At 54.3% G+C, this 17,814-nt stretch overlaps 1 protein-coding gene across 43 annotated transcripts; it reads right to left on the bottom strand.

The window, feature by feature from the left end:
* Window positions 1–797: 797 nt before the first annotated feature.
* FLT3LG (fms related receptor tyrosine kinase 3 ligand) lies at window positions 798–13,606 on the bottom strand. 43 transcript variants are annotated; one of them, XR_013410090.1, is made up of 10 exons: window positions 13,524–13,592; window positions 13,137–13,206; window positions 12,025–12,135; window positions 11,615–11,668; window positions 11,203–11,346; window positions 7,781–7,865; window positions 6,980–7,161; window positions 6,836–6,904; window positions 1,156–1,464; window positions 798–1,021 (listed from the first exon to the last, which is right to left on the bottom strand). XR_013410090.1 is itself a non-coding variant. In XM_028839690.2 (9 exons), exons 2-8 carry the CDS (start codon window positions 13,167–13,169, stop codon window positions 6,857–6,859), a joined length of 711 nt encoding a protein of 236 aa, XP_028695523.1. In that variant the 5' UTR covers window positions 13,170–13,206; window positions 13,524–13,606; the 3' UTR covers window positions 798–1,073; window positions 6,836–6,856. The 43 variants fall into 43 exon arrangements, 26 of the variants coding, with proteins under 26 accessions (XP_028695523.1, XP_014980066.1, XP_077837164.1 ...); XR_013410091.1 differs by having other exon boundaries at window positions 1,156–1,245; window positions 7,781–7,919; window positions 12,025–12,152; window positions 13,524–13,578; XR_013410088.1 differs by having other exon boundaries at window positions 1,156–1,245; window positions 12,025–12,318; window positions 13,524–13,573.
* Window positions 13,607–17,814: the final 4,208 nt, after the last annotated feature.

The following is a 17,814-nucleotide window of genomic DNA, read 5'->3' as shown; positions in this document are numbered from 1 at the left end:
ATATTTATTTATTTTTTGTTGTTGTTGTTGTGGCCCGGGCTTTTGGGGAGTCTTGACATGTTTGGCCAGGCTGGTCTCGAATTCCTGGGCTCAAGCGATCCTCCCGTTTCAGCCTCCCAAAGTGCTGGGTTTAGCGGCGTGAGCCCCGGCGTCCTGCCCATTCTAGGCTTGGAGATTTGGATTCTTGTGTCTGGTCGACTTCACTCTGACCTGGACAAACCCCTGGCCTTATCCGGGCCTCAGTTTCTCCTTCTGTAAAACAGGTGGAGGTGGTCTTCTCCAGGGGCTCTAAGAGTTTATGAAGGAATGGCTTCTAGATGCCTGGCTGCACCAATCCGCTGAGCGTTCCTCAGAGGAACTTCTCACTTTCTGGACTGTCGGCCTTTGCTTCAGTTGGGTCCCTTGCCCAGGATGCCCTCCCCAACCCCTCCAAATCTGGCTTGTCACCATCGCAATGCCCTTTGGCTCTGGAAAGCCTCTTTGATGTTCCAACCTGGGTGAGCTGCCCTCCGCGGGCTCTCACACTGCCTCTGTGCTATCTCCATAGGAGCCTATGGCATCCTGCACCCAGGCTCGCTGAGTCCCTTGTCTTCTCGTCCATAGCCTAGGAGACCTGGGGCGACTGGGCTGGTTCTGACTCAAATCCGGGCTCTGGCATTGCCCAGTGCTGGCCCGGGGCTTCAGGGGACCTCAGAAAACACGTATTGAATGAAACATTGCATTGCAACTGAAAAACCAAGATTCTGAAATCAGAACGACCCCATTCACACCCATCCACAGACAGACTTGGCCAGAGCTGGTAGAAAAGGATGATTTATATACAATTTCATGGGGACAAGGCCTTTGTACAGAGTTGGGTAAGTGGGGCCGGTGCTGCGTTCTGGCGTTGCCTCCATCCTGGGGAGGGAATGAGAGGGGTATTGGGCCCAAGGAAGGGACCAGCCTCTAGCCCACTTCCTCTGTGTGCCGGCTATGCATCCTCTGGCTGGTGACTCCCCTCTGTGTGCCTCAGTGTCCTCCCCTGTAAAATGGGATGATAGATGTGTCTGTCTCACTGGGTTGTTTAGGATCCGCTGACAGAGGAGACGGAAAGAAACAGCTCAGGGCGGGGCACAGATTATTCCCAAAACACCACCATTCCCAGCAAGCGCTTACTGTGTGCTAGGGCATTGCTGTCCAAGAGAACGTGGCCATGACAGAAATGTTCTCGGATGGGCGCGGTGGCTCACGCCTGTAATCCCAGCACTTTGGGAGGCCAAGGCAGGCAGATCAAGAGGTCAGGAGATCGAAATCATCCTGGCTAACGCGGTGAAACCCCAAACCCCGTCTCTACTAAAAAAAATTATCTGGGCGTGGTGGCAGGTGCCTGTTGTCCCAGCTACTCGGGAAGCTGAGGCAGGAGAATCGCTTGAACCTGGGAGGCGGAGGTTGCAGTGAACCGAGATCGCGCCACTGTACTCCAGCCTGGGTGACAGAGACTCCGTCTCAAAGAAGAAACGTTCTCTACTTTTGCCTGGGCACAGTGGCTCACACGTATAATCCCAGCACTTTGAGAGGCCGAGGTGGGTGGATCACCTGAGGTTGGGAGTTTGAGACTAGCCTGACCAACATGGAGAAACCTCATCTCTACTAAAAATACAAAATTAGGGCCACGCATGGTGGCTCACACCTGTAATCCCAGCACTTGGGGAGGTTGAGGCAGGTGGATCACCCGAGGTCGGGAGTTCGAGACCAGCCTGACCAACATGGAGAAACCCCATTTCTACTAAAACTACAAAATTAGCTGAGGCAGGAGAATCGCTTGAACCCGGGAGGTGAAGGTTGCAGTGAGTCGAGATCGCGCCATTGCACTCCAGCCTGGGCAACAAAAGTGAAACTCCTGTCTCAAAAAAAAAAAAAAAAAAGAAAGAAAAAGAAATGTTCTCTATTGGCCGGGCGCGGTGGCTCACGCCTGTAATCCCAGCACTTTGGGAGGCCAAGGCGGGCGGATCACAAGGTCAGGAGATCGAGACCACGGTGAAACCCTGTCTCTACTAAAAATACAAAAAATTAGCCGGGCGCGGTTGTGGGCGCCTGTAGTCCCAGCTACTCGGGAGGCTGAGGCCGGAGAATGGCGTGAACCCGGGAGGCGGAGCTTGCAGTGAGCCGAGATCGCGCCACTGCACTCCAGCCTGGGCGACAGATCGAGACTCCGTCTCAAAAAAAAAAAAAAAAAAAAAAAGAAAAAGAAATGTTCTCTATTGGCCGGGCGCGGTGGCTCAAGCCTGTAATCCCAGCACTTTGGGAGGCCGAGACGGGCGGATCACGAGGTCAGGATATCTAGACCATCCTGGCTAACACAATGAAACCCCGTCTCTACTAAAAATACAAAAAAATTAGCCGGGCGAGGTGGCGGGCGCCTGTAGTCCCAGCTACTTGGGAGGCTGAGGCAGGAGAATGGCGTAAACCCGGGAGGCGGAGCTTGCAGTGAGCCGAGATGGCGCCACTGCACTCCAGCCTGGGCGACAGAGCGAGACTCCGTCTCAAAAAAAAAAAAAAAAGAAAAAAAAAGAAATGTTCTCTATTTTTGCTCTTTAATACGGGAATAACCAGCCACATGTGAATACTGAACACTTGAGATGGGGCCGGTACACTACTCAGGAGGTTGAGGCAGGAGGATCACTTGAGTCCAGGAGTTCGAGGCTGGACTTAAACTTCTTTTGAGACAGTCTCGCTCTGTCACCTAGGCTGGAGTGCAGTGGCACGATCTCGGCTCACTGCAGCCTCTGCCTCCCGGGTTCAAGCGATTCTTCCTGCCTCAGCCTCCTGAGTTAGCTGGGATTACTGGTGGTGCTACCACACCCAGCTAATTTTTATATTTTTAGTAGAGATGGGGTTTCACCATGTTGCCTAAGCTGGTCTTGAACTCTTTAGGCTCAAGTGATCTGCCAAGGAGAGCCACCATGCTGGGTGAGACACAATAAAATTAATATCAGGTATTAGTCGGGCAGGGCGGCTCACTCCTGTAATCCCAGCACTTTGGGAGGCTGAGGCAGGCAGATCACGAGGTCAAGAGATTGAGACCATCATGGCAAACATGGTGAAACCCCACCTCTACTAAAAATACAAAAATTAGCTGGGCGTGGTGGCACGAGCCTGTAGTCCCAGCTACTCGGGAGGCTGAGGCAGGAGAATCACTTGAACCCGGGAGGCGGAGGTTGTAGTGAGCTGAGATCATGCCACTGCACTCCAGCCTAGGTGACAGAGCGATTCAGATACTGGTCCTTGATCTGTTAACAGTTATTGGAAAACATATGTATGTTTTTCTTTTTTCTTTCTTTCTCTCTGTCTTTTTTTGTGACAGGGTCTCTCCCTCTATTGCCCAGGCTGGAGTGCACTCATTTTTTTTTTTTTTTGGTGGATAGATACGGGTCTTAGCAATCATGGTGATTCCCAGAGATAGCAACTGAGATTCTAAGCTCTTCTGTGTGGTTTTTGTTTTTTGTTTTGGAGACAGGGTCTTGCTCTCTCACTCAGGCTGGAGTGCAGTGGCACAATCATAGCTTACTGCAGCGTCGCCCTCCTGGGCTCAAGCGATCCTCCTACCTTGCCTCTTGAGTAGCTGGGACTACAGGCATGTGCCACCACAGCCAGCTACTTTTTAAAATTTTTTTGTAGAGATGGGGTTTCGCCATGTTGCCCAGGCTGGTTTAATGTATGTTTTGAACAACTTGACTATGTGAATCTACTTTTGGCAACTGTAAATTTCATGAAATTTAAATATAGATGAAGTGTTTCTGATAAAAATTTATTGTCTGAGCCTGGCACGGTGGCTCACACTTGTAATCCCAGCACTTTGAGGCGGGTGGAACGCGAGGTCAGGAGATGGAGACCGTCCTGGACAAGATGGTGAAACCAAAGGCCGGGCGCGGTGGCTCAAGCCTGTAATCCCAGCACTTTGGGAGGCCGAGACGGGCGGATCACGAGGTCAGGAGATCGAGACCATCCTGGCTAACATGGTGAAACCCCGTCTCTACTAAAACATACAAAAAACTAGCCGGGCGAGGTGGCGGGCGCCTGTAGTCCCAGCTACGCGGGAGGCTGAGCCAGGAGAATGGCGTGAACCTGGGAGGCGGAGCTTGCAGTGAGCTGAGATCCGGCCACTGCACTCTAGCCTGGGTGACAAAGCAAGACTCCGTCTCAAAAAAAAAAAAAAAAAAAAAAAAAGATGGTGAAACCCCGTCTCTACTAAAAGTACAAAAATTAGCCGGGTGTGGTGGCGCATGCCTGTAATCCCAGGTAACTGGGAGGCTGAGGCAGGAGAATCGCCTGAACCCGGGAGTCGGAGGTTGCAGTGAGCTGAGATTGCGCCACTGCACTCCAGCCTGGGTGACAGAGCGAGAATCCATCTCAAAAGAAAAAAAAAAAGTGTACATTGGATGCTGAAGGCTTAGTATGACAACAGAATGTAAAATATTCAAAATGATGAATGATTCAAAATTATTAATGTCTAATTAATCATTGAAAAATATTGATTATATGTTGAAATGACAATATTTTGGATATACTGCATAACATAAAGTTACTTGCTTCTTTTTCCTTTTTTAAAAAACTGAGGCTGGACGTGGTGGCTCACGCCTGTAATCCCAGCACTTTGGGAGGCCGAGGTGGGTGGATCACGAGGTTAGGAGTTCGAGACCAGTCTGGCCAACATGGTGAAGCCCCGTCTCTATTAAAAATACAAAAAATTAGCCGGGTGTGATGGCGGGTGCCTGTAATCCCAGCTACTCGGGAGGCTGAAGCAGGAGAATCACTTGACCCCGGGAGGTGGAGGTTGCAGTGAGTTGAGATTGCACCACTGGACTCCAGCCTGGCGACAGAGTGAGACACCGTCTCAGAAAGGAAAAAAAAAAAAAAAAAAAAAAAATGTGGCTACTAGGAAAGTGAAAATCGCACAGGTAGCCCACGTGTTGTTTCCACTGCATTGCTCTAAAAGCCTTGCCTGTGTCACTTCACTTAACCTCATGACAACCCTATGGTAGAAGGACAATTATTAGAGCCTTTTGTACAGATCAGGAAACTGAGGCAGCAGAGTGAAGGGCACAGATGCTGGATCAAGACAACCTGGAGGCCGGGTGGGATGGCTCATGCCTGTAATCCCAGCACTTTGGGAGGCTGAGGCGGGTGGATCAGCTGAGATCAGGCGTTTGAGACCAGCCTGGCCAACATGATGAAACCCCGTCTCTGTTACAAACACAAAAATTAGCCAAGCGTGCTTGTGGGTACCTGTAATCCCAGCTACTCCAGAGGCTGAGGCAGGAGAATCGCTTGAACCCGGGAGGCGGAGGCTGCAGTGAGCTGAGATCGCGCCACTGCACTCTAGCCTGGGCGACAGAGTGAGAGTCCATCTCAAAAAAATAAAAAAAGGAAGAAAGCCCCACATGAGGCCTGCATTACTAAGGCAGTATATGTGTGAGCAATTACTACAAAATGTTAGATTTGAAATGTTAGGGGGGCCGGGCGCGGTGGCTCAAGCCTGTAATCCCAGCACTTTGGGAGGCCGAGACGGGCGGATCACGAGGTCAGGAGATCGAGACCATCCTGGCTGACACAGTGAAACCCCGTCTCTACTAAAAAAATACAAAAAAACTAGCCGGGCGAGGTGGCAGGCGCCTGTAGTCCCAGCTACTCGGGAGGCTGAGGCAGGAGAATGGCGTGAACCCGGGAGGCGGAGCTTGCAGTGAGCCAAGATCACGCCACTGCACTCCAGCCTGGGCGGCAGAGCGAGACTCTGTCTCAAAAAAAAGAAAAAAAAAAAAAAAAGAAATGTTAGGGGACCTGCTGAGGCCTCCCCTCTTTCTTCCCTCCTGGCCCACCTGCCCGCACCCTCCACACTTGTTCCCAGCTCGTTTCCTCCCTCTCGCACCTCCCATGGCTCCTTGCTGCACCACATTGGCCCAAGTTACTGGAACACCCTGAGCTTTCTCATACCATTCGGCTTTACAAAGGCAGTTCCCTCTTTCTGGAATGCCATTTCCTTCCTGCCCCAGGAGGCTTGCAAACTCCTGCATCCACAGATCTCCTCAGGGCCCCTTGCTCCTTCAGGTCCCCAATGAGCTCCATGTCTTTCCCTAATCTAACTCCTCCCCCAGGTTCTCCCCTGTCCACCCCATCGCTGGACCAGGGCGATCTGTGCCAACTCAAGCCTATCAGGCCCCAAGCCTGTCCCTCCTGATCTCTGACCCCTGACTCGCTGCCCATCCACGCCACTCCATCCCATGGTCCTTGTCCTGGGTCCTCCCACAGCCTCCAGCTTGGTCTCCAGGTCTGTGTCCGTGGCCCCATAGGGCTTTGCATCCCCTGCCCTGCCCTGCCCTGCCGTCCCCTGCCCTCCCCTCCCCTCCCCTCCCTTCCCCTCCCCTCCCCTTCTCTTCTCTTCTCTTCTCGAAATGGAGTCTAGCTCTGTCACCCAGGGTGGAGTCCAGTGGAGCAATCTCGGCTCACTGAAACCTCCGCCTCCTGCGTTCAAGCAATTCTCCTGCCTCAGCCTCCCTAGTAGCTGGGATTACAGGCACACACCACTACGATCAGCTAATTTTTGTATTTTTAGTAGAGACTGGTTTTGCCATGTTGGCCAGGCCGGTGTTGAACTCCTGACTTCAAGTGATCCACCTGCCTCAGCCTCCCAAAGCGCTGGAATTACAGGCGTCAGCCACCATGCCTGATCCCAGAGGGGTCTTTCTGTACCCAGAGCTGTGCCTGCCCCTCCGCTACTCACCACCCTTCCATGGCCTCCTAGTGCCCCTCCCCACCTGCAGACACAAAATCCAGGCCGCATAGTTCATGAAGGACTCACCAGGATGAGGCCCCAGCCAGGTCAGTGCTCCACAAGCAGCAGGTCCTGGGGACTGGGGACAGGGGGCACCTGTGGGCCCCAAAGTGTCAGCCACAAGTGGGTCACCCTCTCGGCCCCCTCACCCCCTCTGCCCACCCTGCTCACCTGCTCCCTAGGGCGGGGTGTCCTCCGCCGTGTCCTCTGCCAGTGCAGGCACCAGGCAGTGGCCAGCAGCAGGAGGCCCACAGGCAGCAGCAGCAGGAGGAGGAGCAGAGGGCGCTGCGGGGCTGTCAGGGCTGTGGCCTCCAGGGCCCCTGGACTCCGTGGGGGTGGCAGGGTTGAGGAGTCTGGGGAGAAAGAGGAGGCTGGGTGGCCAAGGAGAAGGGCTGGGGTAAGGAAGGAAAGAGAGGCCTGGCTGCCACTGACTGTGTGACCTTGGATGGGCTGCTTGGCCTCTCTGTGCCTCAGTTTGCTCATCTGTAAAACTACGATAATCATTGTACCTACCTCATCAGATTGTCACAAATTAGATGAGCGAATAGCCTAGGCACAGTGGCTCATGCCTGTAATCGCAGCACTTTGGGAGGCCAAGGTGGACGGATCTCTTGAGGTCAGGAGTTCGAAACCAGCCTGGCCAACATGGTGAAAACCCATCTCTACCAAAAACACAAAAATTAGCCAGGCATGGTATGCGCACCTATAATCCCAGGTACTCGGAAGGCTGAGGCAGAAGATTCGCTTGAACCCTGGAGATGGAGGTTGCAGTGAGCCAAGATTGCACCACTGCACTCCAGCTTGGGCTACAGAGCAAGACGACTCAGGAAAAAAAAAAAAGTAAACTGAGGAATAAACTTGCCCTTGTCACAACCAATATGAGCAGGGTGGGGTCTGGGACGCACTGTGCAGAGAGGAGGAGCGGCCGTGAGGACAGGAGGGGAAGGAGTGGGAGTGGCTGGAAGCCTTTACCAGGCTGACACTGCAGCTCCAGGCACCGGGAGAAATTCTGGCGAGTGATCCAGGGCTTCAGAGCCACCAGCTGCTCGGAGGTCTCCTGCAGGAGGCGGGAGATGTTGGTCTGGACGAAGCGAAGACAGCTGGGGGGGTGCTGGGAGCAGGGGAGGGAGACGTCACCACCACGTCATTCCCCTCACCACCTCTCCGCAGGCCAAAGGCCCTTCCCTGCTGGCTATGCCCAGCAACCGGGCAGGGCCCAGTGAGCTGTGGCTCTCAGAGAGAGTTTATTTATTTTATTTTATTTATTTTTTATTTTTTTGAGATAGAGTCTCGCTGTGTTGCCCAGGCTGGAATGGTGAAATGCAACCTCTGCCTCCTGGGTTCAAGTGATTATCCTGCCCCAACATCCCCAGTGCTTGGGACTATAGGTACCCACCACCATGTCCGGCTACTTTTTGTATTTTTAGTAGAGATGGGGTTTCTCCATGTTGGCCAGGCTGGTCTCGAACTCCTAACCTCAGGTGATCTGCCCACCTTGGCCTCCCAAAGTGCTGGCATTATAGGCGTGAGCCACCGCACCCGGCCATATTTATTTATTTATTTATTTATTTATTTATTTATTTATATTTTTTAGTAGAAATGGGGTTTCTCTATGTTCGTCAGGCTAGTCTCAAACTCCTGACCTCAGGTGATCCGCCCACCTTGACCTCCCAAAGTTATTTTAGTTTATTATTTTATTTTTTGTTTTGAGATGGAGTCTCGCTCTGTTACCCAGGCTGGTGTGCAGTGCAGTGGCACGATCTTGGCTCATGCAACCTCCGGCTCCCGGGTTCAAGGAATTCTTCTGCCTCAGCCTCCCAAGTAGCTGGGACTATAGGCGTGCACCACCATGCCGGGCTAATTTTTGTATTTTTAGTAGAGACAGGGTTTCACCGCGTTGGCCAGGCTGGGCTCAAACTCCTGACCTCATGATCTGCCTGCCTCGGGCTCCCAAAGTGCTAGGATTACAGGTGTGAGCTATCACGCCCGGCCTTTTATTTTATTTTTAATTTTTTTGAGGCCGGGCGCGGTGGCTCAAGTCTGTAATCCCAGTACTTTGGGAGGCCGAGGCGGGTGGATCACGAAGTCAGGAGATCGAGACCATCCTGGCTAACATGGTGAAACCCCGTCTCTACTAAAAATACAAAAAACTAGCCGGGCATGGTGGCGGGCGCCTGTAGTCCCAGCTACTCGGAGGCTGAGGCAGGAGAATGGCGTAAACCCGGGAGGCGGAGCTTGCAGTGAGCCGAGATCGGGCCACTGCACTCCAGCCTGGGTGACACAGCGAGACTCCGTCTCAAAAAAAAAAAAAAAAAATTTTTTGGAGACAGAGTCTTGCTCTGTCGCCCAGGCTGGAGTGCAGTGGTGTGATCTCGGCTCACTGCAACCTCCACTTCCCAGGTTCAAGGAATTCTTCTGCCTCAGCCTCCCGAGTAGCTGGGATTACAGGTGCACACCACCACGCCTGGCTAACTTTTGTATTTTTAGTAGAGATGGGCTTTCACCACATTGACCAGGCTGGTCTCAAACTCCTGACCTTGTGATCTGCCCGCCTTGGGCTCCCAAAGTGCTGGGATTACAGGTGTGAGCCACTGCGCCCGGCCTTTTATTTTTAATTTTTTTGGAGACGGAGTCTTGCTCTGTCACTCAGGCTGGAGTGCAGTAGTGTGGTCTTGGCTCACTGCAACCTCCGCCTCCTGGGTTCAAGCAATTCTCCTGCCTCAATCTCCCGAGTAGCTGGGACTACAGGTGCCTGCCACCATGCCCGGCTAATTTTTTTTTTTTTGTATTTTAGTAGAGACGGCGTTCATTGTGTTGCCCAGGCTGGTCTCGAACTCCTGAGCTCAGGCAATCTGCCTGTCTCAGCCTCCCAAAGTGCTGGGATTACAGCTGTGAACCACTGCACCCAGCCTATTTTATGTTTTGAGACAGGGTCTTGCTTTGTCACCCAAGCTGGAGTGCAGTGGCCCAGTCATAGTTCACCGCAGCTTTGAAATCCAGGGCTCAAGTGATCCTCCCACCTCAGCCTTCTGAGTAGCTGGGACCACAGGTGGGCACCACCATGCCTGGCTAATTTATTTTTATTTTTGTGCAGAGATGAGGTTTCACTGTGTTACCCGGGCTGGTCTTGAACACCTGGGCTCAAGCAGTCCTCCTACCTTGGCCTCCGAAAGTGCTGGGATTACAGGTGTGAGCCACTGCACCCAGCCCTCAGATAGAGGTTTTTGTTTGTTTGTTTGTTTGTTTTGAGAGGGAGTCTCGCTCTGTCGCCCAGGCTGGGGTGCAGTGGCGGGATCTCAGCTCACTGCAAGCTCCGCCTCCCGGGTTCCCGCCATTCTCCTGCCTCAGCCTCCCGAGTAGCTGGGACTACAGGCGCCCGCCACCTCGCCCGGCTAGTTTTTTTTTTTTTTTTTTTGAGACGGAGTCTAGCTCTGTTGCCCAGGCTGGAGTGCAGTGGCCGGATCTCAGCTCACTGCAAGCCCCGCCTCCCGGGTTCACGCCATTCTCCTGCCTCAGCCTCCCGAGTAGCTGGGAGTACAGGCGCCCGCCACCTCGCCCGGCTAATTTTTTTTGTATTTTAGTAGAGACGGGGTTTCACCGTGTTAGCCAGGATGGTCTCGATCTCCTGAACTCGTGATCCGCCCGTCTCGGCCTCCCAAAGTGCTGGGATTACAGGCTTGAGCCACCGCGCCCGGCCTTTTTCTTTTTTTGTATTTTTTAGTAGAGATGGGGTTTCACCGTGTTAGCCAGGATGGTCTCGATCTCCTGACCTCGTGATCCGCCCGTCTCGGCCTCCCAAAGTGCTGGGATTACAGGCTTGAGCCACCGCGCCCGGCCTTGTTTTGTTTTTGAGACAGTTTCACTCTGTCTCCCAGGCTGGAGTGCAGTGGCATGATCTCGGCTCACTGCAGCCTCTGGCTCCCGGGTTCAAGCGATTCCCAAGCCACCATGCCTGGCTAATTTTTGTATTTTTAGTACAGCTGGGGTTTCATCATGTTGGCCAGGCTAGTCTCGAACTCCTGACCTAAAGTGATCCGCCCACCTCAGCCTCCTAAAGCTCTGGGATTACAGGAGTGAGCCACCGCGCGCGGTCTTCTCACTTTAGAGACCTCTTCTCCCCAGTTTTTTTCGGGGGAAGAACCCCTCAGTGGCACCCTTCATCATGGCCTAGGAAACCGGGGCCCCAGAATGGGACCAGACTGCTCCCCATCACCGGTGCCTGGGGACGTGTTTGTTCTGCAGGAACAGAGCTCCGCCGGGTAGAGCTTCTCGCTCTACCTTCCTTGGGTGGCTGTGATCCAAATAAATCTCCAATAAGGCCTAGCGGAGCTTTACTTCTAATGCGTACGAAGGCATCTCCCTCCCCTCACTTGTCCCCTAAGTTGAGGGCTGACCTGAAAGGCACATTTGGTGACAAAGTGTATCTCCGTGTTCACGCGCTCCAGCAAGCCTTGCATCTTGGACCCAGCCACAGTCTTGAGCCGCTCCATCCAGCGCTGTGCCAGGACCAGCCGCCAGAGGGCCCCGCAGAGCTCCTCCTAGTGGGGAGAACCCCCGGGTCTGAGGGAGGAGGGGCTGGGCCGGGGCTGCTGGGCCGGAGGGAGGAGGGGCTGGGCCGGAGGGAGGAGGGGCTGGGCCGGAGGGAGGAGGGGCTGGGCCGGGGTTCCTGGGTCTGAGGGAGGAGGGGCCGGGGACTCTGATTCCTGGGTTTGGGGAGGGGAGGGCCAGGTTATCCACTCGCCTGGGTGGGGCATCTTGAGTCTGTGGTCCCCACCTCCATCCCAGGTCCCTCCCAACATGACTCACGTCCTGCAGGTTGGAGGGCACGGTGACCGGGTAATCTTGAAGCAGGTAGTCAGACTGCATGCGGGAGAAAACAGAGTCAGGCCTGGCTGAAGACAGCGGGAAACAGAACTGTGGAGACCCAGAGGAGGCAGCAGAGAATCGGAGAGAGAGGGAAAAGAGCCAGAGAGGGGAGCCCAGAAGAAGTCACAGAACTTTGACTTCACAGAGGGAGGATACCCCTAAGCACAGTGGCTCACGCCTGTAATTCCAGCATTTTGGGAGGCCAAGGTGGGAGGATCGCTTGAGCCCAGGAGTTCAAGACCACCCTGGGCAACACAGGGACAGAGACCCCGTCTCTACTTAAAAAAAAAAAAAAAAAAAGGGAGGGGGATCACGTGAGGGGGTCCGGGGTAGCGGGTAGCGCCTCTCACCAGCTCGCGGATTTTGACAGCGAAGTCGGAGGAGATGGGGCTGTGTTGGAAGGAGCAGTCCTGGGTCTCACTGAGTCCCGAACTCAGCAGCAGCAGCAGGAGGAGATAGGTCTGCAGGGGAGGGGGCGCTAGGGGAGCCCTCCGCTGTTCCACACACAGCCCCCTCCTCCGGGCTTCCCACCTGCACTGTTCTGTCTTCCCCGCTCCTCCTTCCCCAGGTGTCCTTCCGCCTCTTCCACACTTTCCGGGGACGTGGCCCCATCTCTGCTCGTCTTTCCCGGTTTCTCTCTGCCTCTGGTCCAACGCCGTCCAGTTTGCATCCTCCTCTGCCCCACCCCTCTCTCTCCCCATCTCCCCCACTCTGCCCGTCTGTCTCCAACCACCTCATCCTCACGTCTGCTTTCCTCGCCCGGGTTCCTCCAGTCCTGTTCCTCCCTCTGCCTTATACACCCCTGTTGCCTGCTTCTCTCTTGATCTTGGTCCACGTCCTCTTCATTCGTTCTTGGCTCTGTCCACCTCCCCTCTCCTCTGTCCATCTCCCCTGTCCTCTGTCCATACCCCCTCCTGTCCATCTCCTCTCCTGTCCATCTCCCCCTCCTCTGTCCATCTCCCCATCTGTCCATCTCCCTCCTCCTGTCCACCTCCCCCTCCTCTTCATCTCCCTCTCCTCTGTCCATCTCCCCCTCCTGTTCACCTCCCCTCTCCTCTGTCCATACCCCCTCCTGTCCATCTCCCCTCTCCTCTGTCCATACCCTGTCCTGTCCATCTCCTCTCCTGTCCATCTCCTCATTCTCTGTCCATCTCCCCCTCCTGTCCAGCTCCCTCTCCTGTCTATTTCCCTCTCCTCTGTCCATCTCCCTCTCCTATCTCCCCCTCCTCTGTCCATCTCCCCTTCCTGTCCAGCTCCCCCTCCTGTCCATCTCCCCCTCCTCTGTCCATCTCCCCCTCCTCTGTCCATCTCCCCCTCCTCTGTCCATCTCCTCTCCTATCCATCTCCCCTCGTATTTCCCCCTCCTCTGTCCATCTATCCTCCCCTCCATCTCCCCCCCCCCCGCCCCATCCTGACATTGTGCCTCCCCTCTCCCCTGACCTTGTCCCTGGGATTTACGCACTGTTGGGCTCCAGGCTGGCGCCAGCACTGTCATCTCGGCCGGGGGCCCCTCATGCCTCCTGTGGCCGGGTCTTGGAAGGGACAGAAGAACAAGTCTCGGACCCCCATGCCCCAGCCCCTGTCCCGCCCGCCCCTTTGCCTCCCCGCCCCTCCTGCATCCCTTTGATGTGGCTGAGTTTCCGCCCCTTCCTCCCCCAGGCTTCCTGCGTCGGCCCCAGTTATGGTGAAAACTCTTCATCTCCACTTCCAAGAACCCCGATGGTCCCCAGAACCCTCCCCAGGTTAGGGACCCAGGAACCCAGCCCCCCACCCTCTGCTCCCCCTGTCCCAGGAGTGGGGACCCTGGCTCCGCCCCTTGGGGACCTAGAGTCCAAGTCTCCTCACGCACCAGGCTTGCCCCAGCTGGGTGTGGAAGGGGCCAAGCCGGGTGACAGCCAGAGACCGAAAGTGAAAGGAAAATTTTGGGGGGAGACAGTCCAGGGGTGGAATCTGGGCCCAGGCAGAGCGCGCTCCCTGGTGGTGAGAGGCGGCCGCTCACGCCGCAGATGGTGGGTTCCCTGGATGCCCCGCGGCGGGGGCTGCAGTGGGGTTGACTCCCTGGGTGGCATGCCCAGTGCATGGTGAGCTGGGGCTGGAACCCGGATCTGTCTCTGGGAACTAGGAGTTGCTGTGTCTTACCGTCCTCTGGGCCCCAACTTTGCCCCGCCAAGGCTTGGCACACAGGACCCAGGATGTATCTTGTCACATTGGGCCTGGCAGGTGTCGCCCTAGCCCTAGCTTTATCATTGTGGGAGCTTGGCCAGCCCGTTGACCTCTCTAAGCCTCGGTTTCTCCAACTCCAAACTGAGAGGTGAGGTGGTAAATGAGACAAAATAGAAGCTCTCTTCCACATCTGTGGACCTCTGAATCTCTGAAGTTTTTTTTCTTTTTTTTGAGAGGGGGTCTCTCTCTGTTGCCCAGGCTGGAGTGCAGTGGCACAATCTCCTCTCACTGCTACGTCCACCTCCCGGGTTCAAGCGATTCTTGTGCCTCAGCCTCCTGAGTAGCTGGAATTACAGGTGCGTGCCATCACGCCCAGCTAATTTTTGTATTTTTAGTAGAGACGAGGTTTCACCATATTGGCGAGGCTGATCTTGAACTCCTGATCTCAGGTGATCTGCCTGCCTCAGCCTCCCAATGTGCTGGGATTACAGGTGTGACCCACCACACCTGGCCTGAATCTTTTGCTTACCCATCCGATCCGTGGCAGACTGTCCTCAAACATCTGCTGGCCCCTCTTCCCTGCAGAAGGATTCGAGGCCCCATCCTGGGGAACTCGGACATGGCCACACTCACTTTGGCCAATCACATGAGGGTGGAGGTGACAGGTGTCACTTCTAGATGGAAGTCTAAGGGTCTGGGGAATGGATGGTGGAGGATGCATGGAGAGAGCGCCTCCATCAGCCAAGTTTCCTGTGCCACTCAGAGGAGTACAGGGATCCTGCCAGCCCTGGGTGAGCGCAGGGAGTGTAAGCAACAAACTAAAGTTGTGGTTGTGGCCCACGCAGATTTGGGGGTTGTGTGTTACTGCAGCAAAGCCTCGCCCGTCGTGGCCTTCACCATCCATTTCCCTTCCCTGATCCCTCTGCCTGCCTCACTTCCTGTTCAGCCTGGGTTAGCTGCCTTGTGGCACTGACTGATCAGACCTTCCATCTGGCTAGAAAGAGAGGCAGAGATACAAGCCCCAATAGCTCATGTGGCCCATGGACAAAGGACCTGCTCTAGCTCCTTCCTGACCAAGTCCTGGGGCCCCTCAATGTGTGTCCTGCCCTACTGCCCTACCACCTCTAGGGAATCTCTGTGGCCTTCCCAAAGACTCCTCTCTCTCTCTTCTTTTTTTTTTTTCTTTTTTTGAGACCGAGTCTCGCTGTGTTGCCTAGGCTGGAGTGCAGTGGCACGATCTTGGCTCACTGCAAGCTCTGCCTCTGCCTCCTGGGTTCAAGAGATTCTCCTGCCTCCACCTCCCAAATAGCTGGGATTTCAGGTGCTGCCACCATGCCTGGCTAATTTTTATAATTTTAGTAGAGACGGGATTTCACCATGTTGCCCAGGCTGGTCTCGAATTTCTGACCTCAAGTGATCCACCTGCCTCAGCCTCCCAAAGTGCTGGGATTACAGGTGTGAACTGCCACGCCCAGTTCGGAAAACCCCATTTAAAAAAAAAATTTTTTTTTGAGATGGAGTCTTGCTCTGTTGCCCAGACTAGAGTGAAGTGGTGTGATCTCAGCTCACTGCAACCTCTGCCTCTTGGGTTCGAGTTATTCTCCTGCCTCAGCATCCTGAGCACCTGTAAACTGGGATTACAGGTGCCTGCCACCACACCCAGCTAATTTTTGTATTTTTAATACAGACAGGGTTTCACTATGTTGGCCAGACTGCTCTCAAACTCCTGACCTCAGGTTATCCGCCCACTTCGGCCTCCCAAAGTGTTGGGATTACAGGCTTGAGTCACTAAGCCTGGCCTCTGAAAACTCCCCTTTTATCTTAAACTAGTAAGAGTGGGTTTCTTTTTTTTTTTTTTTTTTTGAGACGGAGTCTAGCTCTGTTGCCCAGGCTGGAGTGCAGTGGCCGGATCTCAGCTCACTGCAAGCCCCGCCTCCCGGGTTCACGCCATTCTCCTGCCTCAGCCTCCCGAGCAGCTGGGACTACAGGCGCCCGCCACCTCGCCCGGCTAGTTTTTTTGTATTTTTTAGTAGAGACGGGGTTTCACCGTGTTAGCCAGGATGGTCTCGATCTCCTGACCTCGTGATCCGCCCGTCTCAGCCTCCCAAAGTGCTGGGATTACAGGCTTGAGCCACCGCGCCCGGCCAAGAGTGGGTTTCTTACATCAAAAAGAATTCTACTTCAGGTGTGGTGGCTGACGCCTGTAGTTCCACACTTTGAAAGGCTGAGGTGAGAGGATTGCTTGAGGCCAGGAGTTCAAGACCAGCCTGGGCAACATAGGTAGACCCTGCCTATTAAAAAAAAAAAAATTAGCCAGGCATGGTGGTGCATGTCTGTGGTCTGAGCTACTCAGGAGGCTGAGGTGGGAGGATTGAGCCCAGGCCGAGGGTGCAGTGAGCTGTGACTGCCCCACTGTACTACAGCCTGAAAAACAGAGCAAGATCCTTTATTTAAAAAATCAACAGCTGTGTGCGGTGGCTTAAGCCTGTAATCCTAGCACGTTGGGAGACTGAGACAGGCAGACCGCTTGAGGTCAGGAGTTTGAAACCAGCCTGGCCAACATGGTGAAACCCCATCTCTACTAAAAATACAAAAAATTAGCTGGGTGTGGTGGGCAAGCCTGTAATTCTAGCTACTCTGGAGGATGAGGCAGGAGAATCGCTTGAACCCGGGAGGTGGAGGCTGCAGTGAGCCAAGATGGTGCCACTGCACTCCAGCCTGGGCGACAGAGAGAGATTCTTGTCTCAAAAACAAAAAACAAACCAAAAAAACCCACCCACAACCAGAATCCTAAGGCAGTGGTGTGCTGAGCGGCTCATATTGGCTCAAGGGAGCTGACCTGTTAACAATTTAGGATCTCGGCTGGGCATGGTGGCTCACGCCTGTAATCCCAGCACTTTGGGAGGCCGAGGTGGGTGGATCACAAGGTCAGGAGATCCAGACCATCCTGGCTAACATGGTGAAACCCCGTCTCTACTAAACGTACAAAAAATTAGCCGGGTGTGGTGGCAGATGCCTGCAGTCCCAGCTACTCGGGAGGCTGAGGCAGGAGAATGGCGTGAACCCGGGAGGTGGAGCTTGCAGTGAGCTGAGATGGCGCCACTGCACTCCAGCCTGGGCAACAGAGCGAGACTCCGTCTCAAAAAAACAAACAAACAAACAAACAAAACCCAACAACAACAAAAACCAATTCCGGATCTCTCAGCCAGTTGTTTAATCACCTGTACCTTGAAATCCGGCACGGTGGGAGCGTTTATATCATGGAAATTGACAAAAGTCATATAGGAGGACTTTATTTTTTTATTTTTTTTTTTTGAGACGGAGTCTTGCTCTGTGCCCCAGGCTGGAGTGCAGTGGCGCGATCTCGGCTCACTGCAAGCTCCGCTCCCCCGGGTTCATGCCATTCTCCTGCCTCAGCCTCCCGAGTAGCTGGGACTACAGGCGCCCACCACCTCGCCTGGCTAATTTTCTTGTATTTTTAGTAGAGACGGGGTTTCACCGTGTTAGCCAGGATGGTCTCGATCTCCTGACCTCGTGATCCGCCCGTCTCGGCCTCCCAAAGTGCTGGGATTACAGGCTTGAGCCACCGCGCCCGGCCGCAGGAGGACTTTAATTTTATTCCAGAGAGCTCCTTTATTGCGTATGGATTCCGGGGCCATGAAAAGGCAGAGAAAACCAGTGAGCAAGAGCTGCCAGATAGAGAAGACAAGAAGATATGAGAGTCCTAAGGCCCTGTCCGGGGTCCTCGGGGGTCCCCCTTCTCTGTTTCACAAACACAGCATTGTGTTTCACAAGCACAGCAGCTCCTGAACTGCTCAACCTCAGAACTAAAATGGCCTTGAGCCAGGTGTGGTGGCGCATGTCTGTGGCCCCAGCTACATGTGAGACTGAGGCATGAGGATCCCTTGAGCCCCAGAGGTCGAGGCTGCAGTGGACTGAGATTGTGCCACTGCGCTCCAGCCTGGGTGACAGAGCCA

Source organism: Macaca mulatta, chromosome 19, assembly GCF_049350105.2.
Source record: "Macaca mulatta isolate MMU2019108-1 chromosome 19, T2T-MMU8v2.0, whole genome shotgun sequence".
In the NCBI taxonomy this organism is placed as follows: Eukaryota; Metazoa; Chordata; class Mammalia; order Primates; family Cercopithecidae; genus Macaca; species Macaca mulatta.
The sequence above is the reverse complement of the archived record's forward strand: the minus strand, read 5'-3'. Positions and strand labels throughout refer to the sequence as shown.

Excerpts from the sequence above, each read along its gene's own strand:
- FLT3LG (XM_077981028.1), bottom strand. The coding sequence starts at position 13,373 with ATGAAGAGTTTTCACCATAACTGGGGCCGACGCAGGAAGCCTGGGGGA. Across the intron at positions 11,669-12,024 it reads CTGTCAAAATCCGCGAGCTG|TCTGACTACCTGCTTCAAGA; the intron begins GTGAGAGGCGCT and ends TCCCGCATGCAG. Across the intron at positions 6,905-6,979 it reads CACCCCGCCCTAGGGAGCAG|GTGCCCCCTGTCCCCAGTCC; the intron begins GTGAGCAGGGTG and ends TGGGGCCCACAG.